This window comes from Nilaparvata lugens, chromosome 8 (assembly GCF_014356525.2).
Source record: "Nilaparvata lugens isolate BPH chromosome 8, ASM1435652v1, whole genome shotgun sequence".
In the NCBI taxonomy this organism is placed as follows: Eukaryota; Metazoa; Arthropoda; class Insecta; order Hemiptera; family Delphacidae; genus Nilaparvata; species Nilaparvata lugens.
In genome coordinates, this window is record NC_052511.1 from 32,296,238 (window position 1) to 32,316,265 (window position 20,028).

Sequence of the window (20,028 nt, forward strand, 5' to 3'; positions counted from 1 at the left end):
AGCAACATGATCTCGCAGGAAATCGTACAGTAATTATTAGTCTATCATGATAGCCTATATAATTTTTCTACAACAGCTCGTAAAACACTTCTTTACGCACTGAAAACTCATCGTAAAATGACTGATTCTAGGGTAGGGAGCTAATAAAATATTTTTCGCCACACTGCACAGAAAGCAGCTGTTTTCCAGTCCCTACGTAGATCTGAAAGACATTGTTTGCAGACGACTCTCGTCTGACGTCAGAACAGGTTTCCGACCTAGGCCGGAAAGAGTACCCTTTCCAGCCGCTAACAGCTGATCAAAAAACTTTTCATTATTTGTGTTTATTATTCAATAATAATTAAAACATTTATAATAATATCATCTTATTGTCATTTGAAAGAATAAAAAAGTATAAACTCAACCTCCCACATAATTGAACATAATCTTTTAGGTTATTTAGACAAATCAGAATAAAAATACTTGGATAATTTCCTGTTATTCAGATTTGCTAGAGCTATGACCTTCCACTTTTGCTTTCGGAAGAGCTTAATAAACAATTATTCTCATATACGGTATATATTGTTTATTTTTCAGTGTGGCGAAAAATAGTGTTCGCACCACGGGCAAAAATGTTTTTCCGGAAAAGTCTCATTTTCGGCCCTAGGTGCGCAATATAGTATTCCAGCTCTCAATCTTTTAAAGTCCTCGGCCTACGGCCTCGGACTTGAAAACCGATTTCGAGCCGGAAAAATCTCATTTTCTGCTCTAGGTGCGAAATATACTATTACACTCCCTATGCATGCGCAATACGTTTTTTACTTTACCACTTGCTACGAATACGCTGTAGGAAGCAGGTAAGTTATTTCAGGATTGCCAAAGTTACAGAATTGTTCATAGCATCAGCAATAGCTTCTATTATAGCATTCTTTGAAACAAATATCAATAATTTGATAATCAATTAATTGTAATAGTAAAATGTTGTATTGAATTTTCTCACAATTATCTCAGCATTTATTGGAATTGATGTCATTAATATAGAAAAATAAAATTTCGTTTGTGATCATTTCATTGATCGCTGATTTAATTCATCAATACAGCCATCCATGAAGGCGTTGATCAATGAGGGTTTTAGATTTTAGGTGAGTCAATCATACTATATTGTAGAAAATTATACTGCAGTTGTAGAAAAAAAATTGTATGTAATTCGAGCGTAAAACTTATTTACTAATTGTCTAGATTTAGTAATCTAAATAACTAAAGCAAAATTGTCTAGATCTAGTAATCTAAATAACTGTTTTGCTCAAGCAATAAAGTCGTGTTTTACGCTCTTAATACATAAATAACTATTTCTACTTACATGAAGGTGTTCTGCTTGTAGGAAACCACAAAAAAAACATGATATCATTCAATCTTAGCTGCAAAATATATTGTAACAGTAAATCACACCTTCCAACAAGCAATTCAAATTCAAAGTTGTACAACATCATTCAACTTGACTTACGATTAATCAGTGTCAGAGTCTTCTATAACAAACACTTTCGTTCTTATCTGAGTATTCTCACTTTCACTTTGAGTCCGTTTCTTGCCACTAATGCCTTCACCTCCATTCTTCGTTGTCTCTTTCTTCACCTTCGTATTCGTAGAGCTACTGGTCTTCTTCGCATGGTCATTCTTCTCAGCCGATGAATCAGTTGCGGCACGTTCGGCTTTTCCGGCCACTTTCATGGAAATCACGAGACTTGCATCGTCCACTTTACTCGCCTTTGGCCCTGTTTCAACAATGAGACAAGAGAACATATTATTAAAAATTATTTCAGAATGGAGGAGTGGCTATAGAAAAGTGGATTAGACACTAGCTTCATACTACAATGGCCTGGTTCAAATCCCGACCCGGGCAAGATATTACCTAGATATTATTCTCAGGCAACTCCCGATTTTTGTACACGTCGGTCGCGGCTGCCTAAAAACATTCGTTAGGTTGTGTCAGAGGCCCTGGATTTGATCATATGCAACCTGAATACTCTGACACCAGACCTTAATAAGTCAGGTCACACGATATTACTGTATTAGAATTATTTATTTCAGAATATCATTTTTGATTCTAGCCAAGGTAATTAGAATTCTATACAAGGCAATGTTCACGAAAAGATGCTCAGTGGAAAACTTGAAAATGACTGATCATATGATTTCAGTTTAAAAAATGGCTTTTTACTATTTTTACTGTTGAATTTTCCCCTAAAACTGAGGTTTTTCGTGTATCCTCAACCGCTTTAATGATTCTTGGTTTATTCATCTTTTATTTTGAAAGGTTTCAATACTTTGAGGCTCTTCAATATTACAGAGTGATCGAGTACTTAATATAGTATACTGCTTTTTGGTATAGTTTTTCGATTGACCCCTTTAGTTTTTCAATAATAAAACTTACAATAACTTATTTTCATAGCTTTATAGAGAAGCATGTCATTTTCAAATGCTCATGAATTGTGCATTAATTCCAGTGCAGCAACAACAATGATTCAAGGACACCAGTTGTATAGCAGATCTGGTTTCCCTAGTATAAAAAGAGCCATAGCCTTAAGAATTAATGCCCCACGACTCGATCGGACAATGGTTTACTATTGTAATACGAACCTTAGTATTCACACCCTTCAGTTTTTGAGAGCATTTGTTAGTGTCTTAAGTTTTCAGTAGAGAATAATTATCAGTAAATACACTTGAATATTGGAAAATACAAAACAGTTACCTTTTCGAATGTAGCTTATTGTTGAGTAGGCTGTAAAGTGAAAGTCTTCTTTCAAATACCCATCGATTAGAAGTCTTGCAAGAATATTGTCACCGGTTATTCTGGAGAAGCTCGGAACAGCAATGCTTGATAATCTCAGTTTTGGTGGGCCTTTGCCATACCATGCCTCCAGTAGTTTCTGGGCTGAAAAATAATTAACCATTGTCAGATTCGATCACATTATAAAAAGCAAGATTTCATGGATTATTAGTCATTGAAAACTATTTAAAAAAATATACAGTCGAACCTCTCTATAACGAACCTCCACTTAACGAAATCCTCTACACAACGAATTTTTACCTGGTCCCATGACATTTTAGAGTTTTTTATGCTTATTTACCTCTATTTAACGAATTTTGGACCTCTCAACAACAAAATTTTCTCTTGACTTCAACATACAAAGTGTGGTGTGTATAGGAAGCAGACGGTCATTTCCAAGGAATTCTTTAGTTCCAGCAGAAAGGTCAATAGACTAAAAATAATGGCAATTCAGGTAGGAAGAAGCAAGAAGATAGAGTGGTAGACAGTCAATAGAGGGTGAAACACATGTCGGAAATTGAATGCAAGTTACTGGAAATTGAATTCTAAGAGCTTTCAAGTTGAAATAAAGTTAATATTTTATCCAATTCTCTTTAATATTCTTATTAGTTCATAAAATGTTTCATCTTCATTTTCCCATGTCATTTGGGTTGGGCTCTCCGTATCAATTTGCGCCATTCTTCTCTGTCTTTTGTCTTTTGTCGATGGGTTCATTATTGTAGACCAGGCAGGTGAACGACTGGACTTTTTTCCCATTCTTGCTTTTGTCACACATTTCAATTCTTTTTACTGACTATGTTGATGATGATGATGATGACTGTGACGAACCTGAGGAGAAGAATCCGTCAGATCAAGAAGTTCCAGAGGCTTTCAAAATTATCAGGCAAGGATTAAAACTGGAAAATAGTGTACCAGACATGTCCGACTGTTTGAATAAATGTGAGTCGTTTATAAAACATGATGTTTTATTCAAATGCAAAATTCAACCGATATTACTCACTTTTCAAATATAAAACAAAAAAAAATGAAATTTGGGTTATTATAGTATTTATAGTGAAGATATTGACAAAATAACCGTATTTTGCGTTCCATCTAATAGTAGTGTAAAAAGTTGAAAAATATTGCTACAGAGTATGTACTTCGATTAAACTCCACTAATAGTACGAATCAAGCTTTCTGGAAATAAATTGGTGAGTTTACTTACTTATTACGTTCTACAAATATTCAAAAAACATGTTTTTTATCGACAGCATGAATTTTCAAATTTCCATATTAATATTTGCCTAATAGGTACCCTACCTACGTTCGCGACGATATGTTTCATGTACCATATTCATTTATTTACCGCCTTGATACAATATTATAAGATCCATAGGATCGTGGCAGTTTTCTTTACAGAACCTCTCAATAACGAATACCTCTCGGCAGCGAATTTTTTCTCGGGATAATCGACTTTGTTATATAGAGGTTCGACTATATATATATATATATATATATATATATATATATATATTGTGATGTACCAATGATTGTACAGTCCTCAAAATACACAATAAATTTGTTCATAGGCTAGTACGAGAACGGAATAATTTCTATCACCGTAGAAACAATACAATCTTATCTGAGGTAGATAGACGACTGTTATCTAACTTACAAAGTAAGAAATAAATAAATCTGTAATTATATGCCTTCCAAAAAATTAGTCAATGGAAAAAACCGTATATGTTTATATGTCTATGGATTGGAACAGTAAAGTTGTATTTGAAGGTTAGTTTTGAAACGAAAACATAACCCTAAAACAAACCAAAGCTAACTCATTAACAAGTAGCAAATTGAGAAGGCAGTTCGACTAAAGATCGATCATAAAAATCATATATTATTAGCTTTTTCATTTTTATACTTTCATTTCTAGGCCAAATAAGCCCGAATATTTATTTATTTGATCTACCAAAAAAATATAATTGTTAGAAATATATAAACAAGTTAGCTTAGCCATATATGACGATTGAGGGTCGATATTCTAGCATATAAAAAACCATATAAACAAAAAAAGGGAGAAATATTTATTTATTATTGTGTTCGTTATTGTTATAAGCATATATATTCTTATATTATGTCTACTTTATGTTATACAAGCATGTCTATGTTCTATAATCATTAGCTATCCATTGAAGCCAATTTGAATGCATATCATCATAGACAAATTCTATTATTTATTTATGTATTATTATAATTATAAAAACTAAATGATAATTTGGAACAACTCAAAATCAGGAATTTCGCCCTATTTTAAAAGCTTTAAAGTTGGACACAGTGACACCACCCATTCGGCGTATTGGTTACGTCACAGAATCGGACCAATCCCGAATTAATATGTAAATTTGGCGAGATAAAATTTGAAGGAGAAATTCAAGTGAAAATTAGAAGAGGAAGACTCGAGGCCATTTTGCAAGGATCATCGGTAGGATGAGTTATATTAAACAGAAATTAAAGCTTTTGAACAATTAGGTACGTTGACTAGGTCTGTCCACGACCGGACAGTCGTGGACCTAGTCCACGTACCTAATTGTTCAAAAGCTTTAATTTCTGTTTAATATAATTCAATCTTCGTTTTTCTGTTTTTAAAAAGTTGTTCCAAAGTTCCTATAATAATTGTGATATTAAGATTTTAAATCTCATTTAAATAGTCCACGTACCTAATTGTTCAAAAGTTTTAGTTTCTGTTTAATATAATTCAATCTTCGTTTTTCTGTTTTTAAAAAGTTGTTCCAAAGTTCCTATAATAATTGTGATATTAAGATTTTAAATCTCATTTAAATAAACCCCGAAATTATATAAGTGAAGTCTATAAGTTAATTATATTAGTGAAGTCTGTTCAACATTTTTCGCCACGCGGAAGGACCCAGCCGGAACGATATATTCTACGGCCGAATATATTTCGAAAAACCAAAGAACGGAAACAAAAGTCTACGTAAGTTATTCGAATATATAAAAGGGGATCCCCATAAATTGCGAAAATTGTACAGCGTATAAATTCGTCCATTTAAGAAAAGTCATGACTGTAGTTTTAAGGGTACAAACTTTATCATAATTGAACTTTATAGTATTAAATAAATTTAACTATCCACGCTGTACTTAGCCAAAAGGTCTATTTTCCTTAGGCGAAACCACACCCTGAGAGTAATTTTAATTATTAATTTGTTCTATTCTCTGAATCACCATTTAATATTAACTTGTTTTTTCTTGTTTAATTCGTCCAGTTTATGACCCTTTCCAAAGGGCTATTATCCATTTTATTTTGTTTAATTGAAGAGTACCGAACTTTTTATATAATATTTATAATTTAAAGACTCAAATCTGCTGTCAACCAATCTTCATCCTGTATCTATTTGAAAGCTATTATTTACATAATCTGTTCATCAATTTATTCAATATTTGTTGTAAAAGTATATCCTTCAGAATATATCCATTTTACCGTTTTATTAAACTGGGTTTACTTCATTATACCTCCAAATTCGTTCTTTCTCGACTGACACACATTGATCATTCAGGACACATCCTGTTTTGCAATAGTCAGACATTAGCGAGTATAGTATCTATCATTAGACTATTATTTCTTCTGGTGGTAAATGGTGGTCGATTTTCTTATCAAGTAATAAAATTCTGTCATCGAGAATACCCTGCAGAATCAAATAATAAATCGACTTCCTCCAGCCTACCGCACAGAGGTGAAGTGAATCCTACATTATTAGCCGATTAACATCGCAAAGAGAGGTAGTAGATCGTTTAAACAGCGTTAGAATTAAACTCGGTACTCGAAATATTTACTATTTTGGTTCAGCACTTTGCTCTCATACAACCTATAGTACTTATCAGAGACCTGGTTCGCATGGATTTGCCATTCTATCTGTTGTTTCATACGGTCTAACATCTTTCCAAATTACGGCACAATTATTGGATTCTGGATATATTAGTCATCACTTGGAGAGAAGGTTCACTCCAAAATTACTGTCTCTGCCTGATCGTAGTGACAGCAGAATTTATTTTCAGCAGATCCAAGTTGAACTGCATCTTATTATTAAATTGAATTTAATTCCACCTTACCATATTATAACCACCTACCATATTAAGTTAGAAATTCAGATCCCTTACTTCGGCTACCTTTGTTGACCGCCAACCTCTTTATTGAGCAAGTTAACTTTTTCAATCTGTCCTATCCACACACCAGCCATTCTGCTTCGATACTCTGATTTAAGTGATATCGACAATCCGATTAAACAAAGGTTGGTCAACCTAACCTACAACTACCCACCGTTAAATCATAACTTCAAGTTCTATCATTGTTCAATTATTTTATTTAATCTGACTATTTTAACTATCAATTACTTTTTTATTGTACGTCCCCCCTTCTCTACGGAACAAAATAGGCTGCAACATTCGCCAACACAAGGTAAGACCTACTATACAAGGAAATCGTACTCATGGCTGAACAATTATAACCCTAATTTATTGTCATATAGTTCAAATTATATATTTCCGTGTCCCCCCCTTTGGAGTAAGATTATGACTCATTTCCCCTCCAGAGATTGGGATTTGATACATGACGCTTCAACGGAGGCCGATATCTGACAATATATATATATAGTGAGGTCCACGTTATAATGGCAGAGGGGAAAGATAGGAGAAGAGCGATTCTCTGCATTCTAACCATGTTTTACCGTGGTTAAGTGGTAGAGTGGATATTACTGTCCAAACTTCGCCACGTCAACAAATAAAAAAGTAATTCTATTCTATTCTATAGAGGATTGCTGATACCGGTATATCTTATGTAATATTAACTGTTCTTTCTTGTTTAAAATAATCAAACAACTTTTATTCGTCAAGGAAAATATTTTCAATTATTAATATTTAATAATTTTATTATTTAATAATAAATATTCATCATTGAAATTAGATATTCTGTTAATTGATTATATTTCTACGTTATAAAAAAACGATCTGACAACGTTGCGGAGCTAGAAAAGGATAGCGCTATCTGCATTGTCGAATGATAGACAAAGATTGCAACACCAATGTTAATCAAATACTGCCATGGTAATGTGAACCACACTACATTGTCAGATTGTGTTAGATTTTCTCATTTTCAACAAAATAAGATAAAATATTTGGTATAATATTATTCATTATATTGAATAAAAGTATAATATTATATCTATTTAAGAAAATATATAAATACTGAATAAAAGATTAAGAAACGAAAATATTCTTTATTAGGTGGAGTTAGGACTTTCAAGTCCTCTCTACCACTCAACCTTGGAATTATCTATACTATAATCAAGGAATGAACTGGCTTATAGACTACACGTACGGGATAGGAAAATTATGTTTGACGCATCATCACATCTGAACTACTGGACTGATTAACTTGAAAATTTTCATATAGATTCTTGCTGCCTATTTTCAATTCTTCAAGATCTCATTACGTCAAGTTTTCAGTTTGTCAAGTTTTAAAATAGACTCTTGTGGAGTACGGGTTACCTGCTGGTCTTTTATAAAAAAAATTGATAATTTTTAGAATATTCAAGGAAAACAATTAGAGGAGGTTGTATAATTCAAAATATTGTATATTGTTTGATTTACCAGTCATTTTGGTGTCCTGTGAAGAGGCATGCGACAATAGCTTGAGAAGGGAGCGGCAGTGCTTGGTGATGTCAACCTCTTTCGGCGCAACTCCGCACTTGCAGTGATCACACATCCTGTCGCAATGCGTGCTTTCCCAGCTCTCATCAAAGTGAGATGCAATTATCGCTCGACGACATCTGAAAACACAACAGTATATTCACATGTAAAAATGTATTAGTTGAAACACAAACATGATTTCAAATCCCCTATTCAAAAAATTCAAGCCCAATAGAATTATCTCAATGCTCTTTATAATTATTTAATTATTCAATCATTCTACATAATACAACTTTCAGAAACGTACCTCAGGCTTAAGCCCAAAAAGGTTACCGTATTGGCTTTTGTTCTAAAATCTTTTTTTTTTTTTTATATTTGGAAAGTGTATTTTTAAACCAATCCAATTCTGTCTCAAATATTACAGTATCGACGTCGTCTACGTTACTTACAGTATTCAACATTGAAATTCAATAAAGGAACAAGATATTGAAATGTAATAGAATATGAAAAAGATATTGATGAAAAAGAATTCCTTTATTAAGAGACATTATCACCTGTGAGGAGAATTGCGAAATAATCTAATCCTAATCGAAACTTCATTTAGTTTAGCAAGATTTGTGAGCTGAGTAATGAGTAATAAAATATTATTGATATTACTAGGAGTCGCCGTAGTCGAGTGCATTCGATACTGACTTTATAATTCAAAATCCCAGGTTCCGATTCCGGCCCGGGCAAGCTAGTTTTCTCGGGCCACTCTCGTGTTTCGGATGGGCACGTTAATTCGTCGGTCCCGGCTGCCTAAAAACATTCGTTAAGTTGTGCCAGAGGCCCTGAAATTGATTGATCAGGTGCGACCTGAAACCTCTGACACCAGACCTGAGCCAGTCAGGTTAGTCGATATTATTATAAATATTGATTAGAATATTAACTTCTATAATATGTTACTGTATTGATTATATAATACGGGAATAGAAATAGCTAACCCTGTTTTATCTTTCCCAATCATGAAATGATTATGTTCATATTATTATGAGAAAAATGGTAAAAATCATAGGTGCTTCCAACACTTGACATGAATAGTGAGTGAATCAACAAAACCAAACTCACTTTGTCGGATCAAGACAATAATCGACAATTCCGTAGAGGTTTTGCAGACCGGTCTGTTGTGTGAATACCATAGTGCTCAGCTTGAAGACGTCAGCCAACCGATAGAACAGAATGCAATCAGAAGGTTTCCCATCCCTACCAGCTCTGCCACTTTCCTGCAACAAATTAATGTGGATGATCAAAATGTTAATTAATGAACGAATAATTTCATTGTACCCTTTTTCTATATTTTATTATTGAAAGCCGAAAATAATTGTCTCGTGTTTTATTCAAGTGTTTATATAAAAAGGTTTTGTAAAAAGGGTACTATGAAATTATTTCTTTATTAATTAATGTGGAAGAATTCTACACAAAATGGAATTCAATGATAATTGTATTGACGCAGGCAATACTGCTGTATGATTAATTTCCAAGAATAATAATAAATGTTGTTACAAACAAATTTGTCAAAAAACGATAAACAAAGATAAAGAGACAATGGCAACAAAGTTGCATTCCATTGTTTTATTGCATGTGGTTATGACAACATCAAGGGGCATATTCTTGAACGATGTCTAGACAAAACTTAGTTTGGCACGAATTATTTGCCATGCAAATAGGTAGTCAGTAATATTAAGATTCTACAGCATAAAGTCGAATGGCCACTTTACCCATCTTTCCTTTAATTAATGGAAATAAGTAAAATGAGATTATTTAAATCTCGGCAAAAGGTAAATTACCTGATAGAAATTTTCCATTGATTTGGACAGGCAATGGTGAATGACAAAGCGCACATCGGGCTTATCTATTCCGAGCCCAAAAGCAATGGTGGCTACAACAGCCTGATATTCCCCTCTCAGCCATTTCTCATGGACAGAGGAACGCAGTTTGATGTCTAGCTGGGCATGGTAGCCACTCACTCTTAATCCACGTTTTCTGTAAATAACAGCAAAATCAATATTTGTTTATCTCCAGAACTCACTTTATAAGGTGTTTAAATGATGCTGAGCTACATTATAAGCAATGTATTGCTTTTGTTGATGGAGTGATTAATTATGCTGTGTAACTAAAATATCTACACTATTTATGAAAGCTGGTGTAATATATACTAAATTGTTATAGGTCATAGTAGACTCACTGAATACAAAAAATTCATATTTTCACATTCAATATTTTCATATTAGGCTACTACAAAAAAGTATTTTTGTTCAAATTGAACATATCATAAAAACACTTGATATTCTTTGTAATTTCAACTACTATGAGGAATAATATCACAAATTCTCTTGGAAACGGTAGTTATAAAAATCACTATATATAATAGATTGTCTAATTAAAAAGTATGCATCGAAAAATCAATGCAAGAGGAAATTGTAGTAATTTGAATAGTAGAGCCAAAAATTATTATCAATGGATATATTTCTAAGGCTATATTGCATCATTCCATAATTGAATAACTCGGAAATAAATCATTATAACATTTGTTCTACTCTGAGTAGAAGCAGAAAAATTGTAATATGTACTGAATGATGGACCATCAAGAGACAGAATTAAATTGACTTGAGCTACGAGACTCAATAAGCAGAATCTATCGATTCCAGCTTTGAAAATTGCTGCTCAATATGAGAAAATTAATACACTGAAATGATTCAAATAAGAAATTCCTAATCAAGTCAAACGTAATAAGAGACTAAAATTACCTCAACTCTTCTCTCAATTCTTCACAATCCTTTATTGATGTTGTGTAGATTATTCCAGACTTATTTGCAAATCTATTTTTTAACAAATCTTCAAGTTCATCAATGCATTCTTTTTGAGAGGAAGGCTTCACTCTAACCTGCAAATTAAAATGGAATGTTTTAAAGAAAGTGCAGAAATAGAGATGATTGAATTTTTTTTTTATTTTATTGAAATTGAAATTTATTCACAACACTGAATACAAAAAATTCATATTTTCACTATTAGGCTACTACAAAAAAGTATTTTTGAACATATTGAATGAATGAATGAATGAATGAATGAAGTTTTGAATGAATGAATGAATGAATGAATGAAGTTTTGAATGAATGAATGAATGAATGAATGAAGTTTTATTCTCAATAAGCACAATACAAGGAAATGTAAAATACATGCATATCAAAAACAAACAAACAAGATTATTATATACAAAATCTTATAATATGAGATATTTTAATATTATAATGCAACTTATTACTTATTGAGAAAAATACAATCCAGCACGTAAGATGCAACTTACGGACCGCTGGAGGGAGTCTAACACACTATTTTACTAAAGCAATAGAATGGACTGAAAAAAAAAGAAAAAAGAGAGATAAAAAAAACATTTATGGGCTGTAATCAAAATAGGATATTAGTATTTAATTATTAAAGAGATGATGCTAATTAGAGAAAGCAAAAGAAAATCATTAAAAATAGAGATTCGAATTGTGTGAAAAGATTAATTTATTGATTTATGTTGCAAAAAAAACGGTAAGAAGAGCAGGGAAAATACAAAAAAAAATAAAGAGGAGAAAAAATAAAAAGAAAAGCAAGATAACAGAATGCAAAGTTAACAGAATGGAAAGAAAAATAGACGGATTAAACAATAATTATGAACAAAAACTCTAGAGCTTCGGGAGTGAGTGACAAAAGCCAAATTTTAATTAATCTCTTAATCTTATTTCCACAATTACATGCAGCAATGGCATTCTTGACCTCAAGCGGCAAAGCATTATAAAATCTAGGTGCCAGGAAAATGAACGTTTTACGAAAAAGAGTGCAATTGGGTTTAGGACATCTGACTTGGGAAGCCGCAGTCCGCCTGGTCTGTCGAAGTGCGGTAACAGGCTGACAGTAATCAATTGTCACACCTCTATTTCCACTTATATTAAAGAACAATGACAAAACCTTGAATACATATAGGAACCTAACAGGCAAAATTCTAAGATGACAGAACAGTGGAAATGTATGATCATCAAACCTACTGCCCGTTATCAATCTTATAAAAGCTTTTTGAAGTTTAATAATTGGATCCTGGTTAGCGTAATAGGAGCTTCCCCAACATGTGATTCCATATTCAATTTTGGAATGTACAAATGAAAAATAAAGTTCCTTCATTACATTAAAATCGCACAAATATTTAATGCGATGGAAAATCATCAAATAGAACCTTAAAGACTTCTTTAGAGTTTCAATTTGTTGCCTCCAATTCAGATTTTCATCCAGTGAAAGACCCAAATATTTGATAGTCTTTACTGGACTGATACTGGGACAGTCACAGCTAGAATAGGAACAAACCGGAGAGTGAAAGCGCAGTGGAGCAGGCAAGTCAGCACTTCCAGAGAGACTGAACATCATATAATTAGTTTTGGCTACATTAATTTTAAGTTTGTTACATGTAAACCATAGAGATATTTTGTTCAAGTCAGACTGCATTTTCTGATGTAAATCTTGAAGGTTATTACTTTTATATGAAAGAGCAGTGTCGTCCGCAAAAGCAGTTATCCGTCCATTCAATTCACCATTATACAAATCATTTACAAAAATTAAGAAGAGAATAGGGCCAAGAACCGAACCTTGCGGCACACCACAAGTTATGGGTAATACTTCACTTGCAACGTTTCTGATCCTTACATACTGTTTCCTACCCTGTAGGAAGGACTTAAACCAATCTAGTGGAATTCCCCTTACACCAGCACTCTCCAGCTTGCGGAACAGCAGACTATGATTAACTGTATCGAATGCTTTACTAATATCCAGGAAGATTCCCGCTGTTTTGCCACTACAGCCACTGTTTAATCCTGAATAGACATATTCCAAAAGATGCTGTAAGGCAATTTCTGTACAAAGATTTTCCCTGAAACCGAACTGGCAGGCCGAAAAAAAGTTGCAGCTATTGAGGAATGAAAGTAATCTAGTTTTTATAATTTTTTCAAATAGTTTTGACATGACTGGTAATAATGAGATGGGTCTGTAGTTTTCTTTACTGAGTTTATTTCCTTTTTTGAAGATGGGAACAACAGTAGCCGACTTCAGTATTTCAGGAAAACAACCAGATACCAACGACAAGTTAAACAAATATAAAAGAACTGAAGAAATAGAAGAAAAGTTATCTTTAAGGATTCTAGCAGTCACAACATCGTCACCCGAACTTTTACGAGTAGAAAGAGAGTCTACAAATGTTTTGAGTTCAACAAGTGTAACAGGGCTGAAAAAAATAGATTTATGGCTAGTTTTAATTCTGAAGGACTCTGAAGATTGTGCCTGAATATGGTGGGTAAAGCAGGAAAAGAATCAGAAAGATTCTTAGGCATTTCAATAAAGTATTTATTCATTACGTCAGAAACTAGGCGGTTGTCATCAATTAAAATACCATTCTCCTGCAACACAATATCCGTATCTTTATTATTGTCTTTTACTGGCAAAAGTGTTTTTATTGTTTTCCATTTTTCTCGGGGGTTATGTTTTTGAATGAATAACTGTGAAGAGTAAAATAGAAGTTTGGCCTCTTTCACCCATACTTTTATTTTATCTTTCATATTTACGAATTTTCTTTTGAGGATCAAATTGTTTGGATCATTTTTATGCATCTTATGCAATTTGTCTCTTACATAAATGGCATTGGACAAACCAGGAGTCATCCAGGGCTTTAACATTTTTATGTTCTGTTTGTATTTAATATTTTTTTGTGATTCTACAATGCAGTTATTTAGGATTTGATAAAAAATATCAAATGCTTTGTTGGTTTCGGGTTCTTCAAAGACAGGTTCCCAATTTTCATATTTTAATAAGGTACTCAAACGCTTGTGGTCCAATTTTTTAAATTCAGACTGCTGAATCCTTCTCTTTTCAATAACTATAGGCAAAATACAAGCCACCGCCCGGTGATCCGTGATTAGGGTTTCAATGACAGCAACTTTGTCAATGACAAAAAGATTTGAACGATATGATAAGTGGTCAATACAGGTTGAAGATGACCCCACTACCCTCGTCCCTATATCTATTAACTGCTGCATACCATTTCCATTGAGACAATTTAGATACGAATCACTATAAACATCCGAAACACTAACATTTAGGTTAACATCCCCTAGACAATATAAATCTGAGCTCCTGGTGGTAGCCAAGAATCTATCAAAACTGGCAATAAATGTATGCCGATCACCTAGGTGAAATCTGTACAAACCTAACACATTAAATAAATAATTCTTGTATTTACAAAAAAGTAACAGTGAGTCACAGTCAGCAATGCAACAATCCTTTTTAGTGGCAGTAATAGAAGAATGAACAAAGATCACAATATATTACACATATTATAAAAATGTGTTACAAACAAATATTGAATACAAACATTTATATAGTTTTATGGCAGACTAGAATGGAAGCTAAAGGTATAATTGAATTTATGGCGGAAATATTTGCGGCTAAGAATGGTCAGGATGATTACCAAAAATAGATGGATAACAAATAAATGAAAAACGTTGTTTTTCTATGGCAATACATTAACTAATACGAGTAAATGTAAAATTTCCACCACCTTCACAACATTTCAAATTCTTCAGCATTCCATATGTGTTTGAAAACGTCTTCCACCTATATCACAGTTCCATTTACTGTTAGTACTATGAGATTTTTTATACAAAATAAAAACTTATTCAATCCAAAGTTCATTTGATAACGAATTGGAACCAACAGCCTGATTAAGAAGTAAAATTTAGAATGAATGTGAGGCTTTACCTCAATACCTCGTAATATAAATTAGGACGATTGAAGGATGACTTCAACACCAGGCAGCCTTGAATATCCAGCATTTTTTGAACATCGATAGTAACTTTGGATGTAGCAGTGGCGGTTAATCCAAGGATCGGAACGTCAGGGAACATTGGCTTCAGAACGCCCAGAAACTTATAATCTAAACAAACAAAATTTAAAGTATGATTCACTTCAGAATAGCATACATGATTACTCAATAAATTGAAAAAATAATTCAATCAAGAGTTACACACAACTCCACATGAAACTATGAATCTTATAAATTGACCATTAATTGGGGGAAAAAAATAAAAACATAGCAAATTATAATAGCAAATAGATTCGTAGGATTTGCTCTTGTGATACGGCTCTGATAGAAAATTGTTCAAAAAACGTAAGAATTATAAAGAAGTATCATTTAACAAGAATCTCAAAAATATTCTTGCTAACATTTGTCCTCATATTCTTACTTAAATGGACCTTTTGAGTATATGGAGATAAGCTCCTAGTACTGCCCTCAGAGACTGCTTGTTAATTAGCACTAAAATCACTTATCGGTGATAGAAAAATTACTATCCGCAAAGACCAATCTCAGCGCAGATGTCAGGTCTGTAATAACCTACTTTATAAGTTATTGGAAGAATAGGCTATGTATTGAAATGAGTTTGATGAGAATTAAAAGATATTATGTTTGAGAATAATAACAATATCGGGTAATGTGAATGATGAATTATTTATAATAACCTGGTCGGAAATCATGCCCCCATTGCGAACAACAGTGCACCTCATCAATGGCGATTCTGGACAAGCGATTCAATTCATACGCTTTTTGCAATTTGCTCATAAATCGCTTACTCTTAGCAAGCTTTTCTGGCGTGGCGTAGATCAGCTTCAATGGTGATTTGGGATCTGTCATACCCTGAAAAATACACAAACCACATACTGAACGGATACGTTGAAAAGAATTTCATAAATTATCTATTGTTATTCTAGTAATTGTTGAAAATTTGCATTTCTGGCAATTGATTCTAAATTTTAATTTCTCGCAGATTTTAAGTCAATTGTTGTCAAATACAAGCGTTCTAGTTTGATTTCTTTAATGGAGATAGATTGAAGAAAAGCTATAATTATATTATCAGATAAAGATCTAATATATGTGTCTTTCGATATAACAATAGAATCAATATAATAATATGATTAGCATATTTCTCTCATTACAATAAAATTAACTTCAGTTTCCATGTGTATTTAGTTTTCATGAACGCGGAACTCAGAACGCCTGACCACTCTGTTGTATGTACACACAGTAAATCACCACATTAATAAAATTTTCGAACGAATACTTTTACTGATCAATCAATCAAAAATTCTTTATTGGTTCTTCAACAACAATAAATATACAAAAAAATCACACAGTGAAAGATTTTGAAGTTTTAGTGAAGTGAATCAATTTGAGATTTTACCTGCATTAATCTATTTGATTCTGCTTTGTCGACTTCAGCGTGGAACATCCCCGCATCAATATCCAAGGCCCTCAACGCAATCACTTGATCTTCCATCAATGCCAACAGTGGGGAGACAACTAATGTGAATCCTGTGAAAAATATTGGAGAACAATAAAATCAGAATTGCGAAATGAAAATAATCGCATTCATCTATACTACACTAGAAATACGTGATAAAAATATTAAAACCATTCTCAAGTCTGTATTCTAAAAAATCTGAATTTATTAATTTTATTAAATCTAGTAGGCCTACTATATACTTTTCCACATTTTATAATGCTATCAACTATTCAATTTAGCTATTATTGATTATGATTTTTGTAATAGTATCTTCCCACACACACAAGCTCTGCTTTTGTGGGACTTACATTCATCCATTTAATTTTTTTCTTTTTTCTACAAAAACTTTGATGTATTGAATGTTAATATAAGTAGATAATATGTATTATAGCTATGTAGTTAATATAAGTATATATAACCTATTGAAATTGATTTATCTATTTTTATCTTGTTTTTTTAACCTATTGGTTAATATATATTTTCAACTTATAAATGAATGTAAGACAGCAATATAGTGCATTCAAAATTGAACTAATTATTGTGAAATATATTCAACTGTGTATTTATTTCATGCAATGAGATGAATTTGAATAAAAAATAAATAAAATAATCAAATAATTATTGGAAATTTCATCAAACTTTTTTATAGCAATATTATTATTTTTTTCAATCAGAACAGGTAGTTCCAAATTGAGCGTGTTGTTCCTCTCCGCTTATTATTCTCTGAGCAATAATGATAATTATTATTATTTTGATCAATAAAAGTGTACGCAATTACCTTGATCAACCAAGGCGGGAAGCTGATAACACAAACTTTTGCCACCTCCTGTGGGCATAATCAAAATGACATCAAGCTTCGATAGAGTAGCATTCATTGTAGGAAGTTGGAATGGGCGCAATGCCTTGATTTTGAAGACATTGTTAAGATTTTTCATCAATCTCTCATACCAAGGAAAATCTGAAAAGAAACAGAAAAATTGCTGCATGGAATATAACATTTCTATTATTAATTAAAGAGGTGGATTTCTCAACTGTACAATCAAGTGGCAGCAAGTTAACAATTTATACAGTAAATTTATTTACAGAAAAATTTATTTTCCAATTGTGTAATGAGGAAAATACCTATAAAAACATAACATCAGCCTTTGAAACAGTTTTGTGACTGTTTCTTCAATTCTTTTTGGTAACCGCATGGTGAGAAGGTAGAGGTCGACATAGAGGTATCTCAATGTAACAGAAATACATTTTGTATAATGGGGGCTCTCATGGTGAGGAGGTCAAAGAGGAGGTTTACAACGCGGCTTACCTCGACCTCCGCACCATTACATAAAAAGTATTTGTGCTATATTGAGATAATGTACCTCGATCTTTCCTTCTAACACTACCCCCTCACTATGCTGTTACCCTGAGGCAAGACAAGAACAATCGTTAGTAGATCACTGATGGTATTTTTTGAAATATTATTTACTTTAATACTATTAATACTAATACTGGTATTAATAAATATTAACTTAGGTAATATTAAAAAATATTAATTACAAAGGTTCATGTATTTAGAACTTATTTAATAATAATTTGCCTTAATAGAATATAATGATTCATTTGTTTTAAAAGTAAAATGATAATTTCCTGCAAAAGAAGTCAACAAAACTTACCGGTATGATCCCAGTTTTGATCAGCCAATTCCTTACTTTTCTTCAGAGAAATTTGATCTTGTAGTTCTTCTTTCTTTGCAATTAATTCACTCCTTCTCTGATTTAATTGTCTGAGCTGTCCATCAATTTGTTTCAACTCATGATCAATAGCAGCCAAGACTTCTTCTGAACTTGAAATAACTAAAAAATAAAATAACCTCAATAAAAAATATATCAGCCTAATTGATTTGAACAGATGAATAAAATTTTAATTTGAATTGACAGACAACCACAATATTTTTTAATATCATTCTAAATAAAATATGTAAATCTATTCAATAGTAGCAAAATGGTAAAAATTAATGAAACGTTAAAACTCACAACCACAACTAGAAGTGTCTCCGGACATGATTAGCCTTTTATTTTCAAAGATGAAACATAATACTAAAAACAATAAAATATGAATTGTTTAGAAAAAAAATACATATTTATATGAGTGATAAACCATCATTGAATAAACTTTTAATTTACTGTAAATAAGTAAACATAGGTAACTTAGTCCGTTATATTTAAATACGCGAAATAGCCGCCACATATAACCTCACTTTTTGTTTGTCAATTGTCATTCAGTCTTCAGTGTCGATAAATGATCTATATCGATAGATCCTCATGTCGATATTCCATTTCGATATATCATTATTTATTAGTTGTTTAGTCAAGAATAGTAGAAATAGATGTACTTTCCTTGGTTTATAGTTCACAGAAAATGAACCTTCTTTCCATCTTTACCTCTTTCTCTTATATAGAGAATAATAATGATACTATAATTTAATTTTTGTCAGTAAATTAAAATAATAACTTTTTATTCTATAGCTTAAATTTTTGAAACTAGAGAGAAAAACAAGGCGTGTTGAATATTGAAAATTAGATTTTAATATTGCTTGAAAAGGATTGATTATATGCTATACACAGAAAAACTTAAGATTTGAGAGAACTGGAGTTTGAAATAATAATAATAATAATAACGGTTCTAAAGGTGTCCCAAATTTTAAAAATAAATCTTGTCATATTTCCTGAGGTAAAATTGCCCAGTCCACTAGGCTTTTCTGCTTAGGTGATGCGAAGGATGATAAATGTACATGCATGGGCCAAATTTTAGGTGGGTTCCCACCCCAGGACCTGGAAGAATGTTTTGTAAGGCTCACAAACATATATATCCTTGTTTGAGTATAGTATAAGTTAAGTTATAGGTAGCTAGTCCTCATCTAGCAGACATCCTTTTGAGTCGATATTAAACAAATCAAAAGCGCTGTGCAGTTCAAGCGAATAACGACGCACGCGAAATTCCAGCAATGAAATTCACTCACCAAGAAATTAAAAACCACACTCATTTAATGAAAGGTAATTTGAAAATTTAGTTAATACTAGACGGTGCTACCTCCAGTAGAGGCGATGGCATTTGAAGTGGAAGAGGAGCTAAAAATTTAAACATATTTTATATAACAAATAT

General features: G+C 32.3%; 1 protein-coding gene across 2 annotated transcripts; it reads right to left on the reverse strand.

Moving 5' to 3' along the window:
- Positions 1-1,381: 1,381 nt before the first annotated feature.
- Positions 1,382-19,136, reverse strand: LOC111046244 (ATP-dependent DNA helicase Q1). 2 transcript variants are annotated; one of them, XM_039434544.1, is made up of 12 exons: positions 18,900-19,136; positions 18,540-18,719; positions 17,663-17,842; positions 16,783-16,913; positions 16,064-16,238; positions 15,313-15,479; positions 11,269-11,405; positions 10,309-10,504; positions 9,590-9,744; positions 8,444-8,622; positions 2,726-2,908; positions 1,382-1,751 (listed from the first exon to the last, which is right to left on the reverse strand). In XM_039434544.1, the coding sequence occupies exons 1-12, from the start codon at positions 18,925-18,927 to the stop codon at positions 1,486-1,488; spliced, it is 1,977 nt and encodes a 658-aa protein (XP_039290478.1). In that variant the 5' UTR covers positions 18,928-19,136; the 3' UTR covers positions 1,382-1,485. The 2 variants fall into 2 exon arrangements, with proteins under 2 accessions (XP_039290478.1, XP_039290479.1); XM_039434545.1 differs by having other exon boundaries at positions 8,444-8,625; positions 9,593-9,744; positions 18,900-19,100.
- Positions 19,137-20,028: the final 892 nt, after the last annotated feature.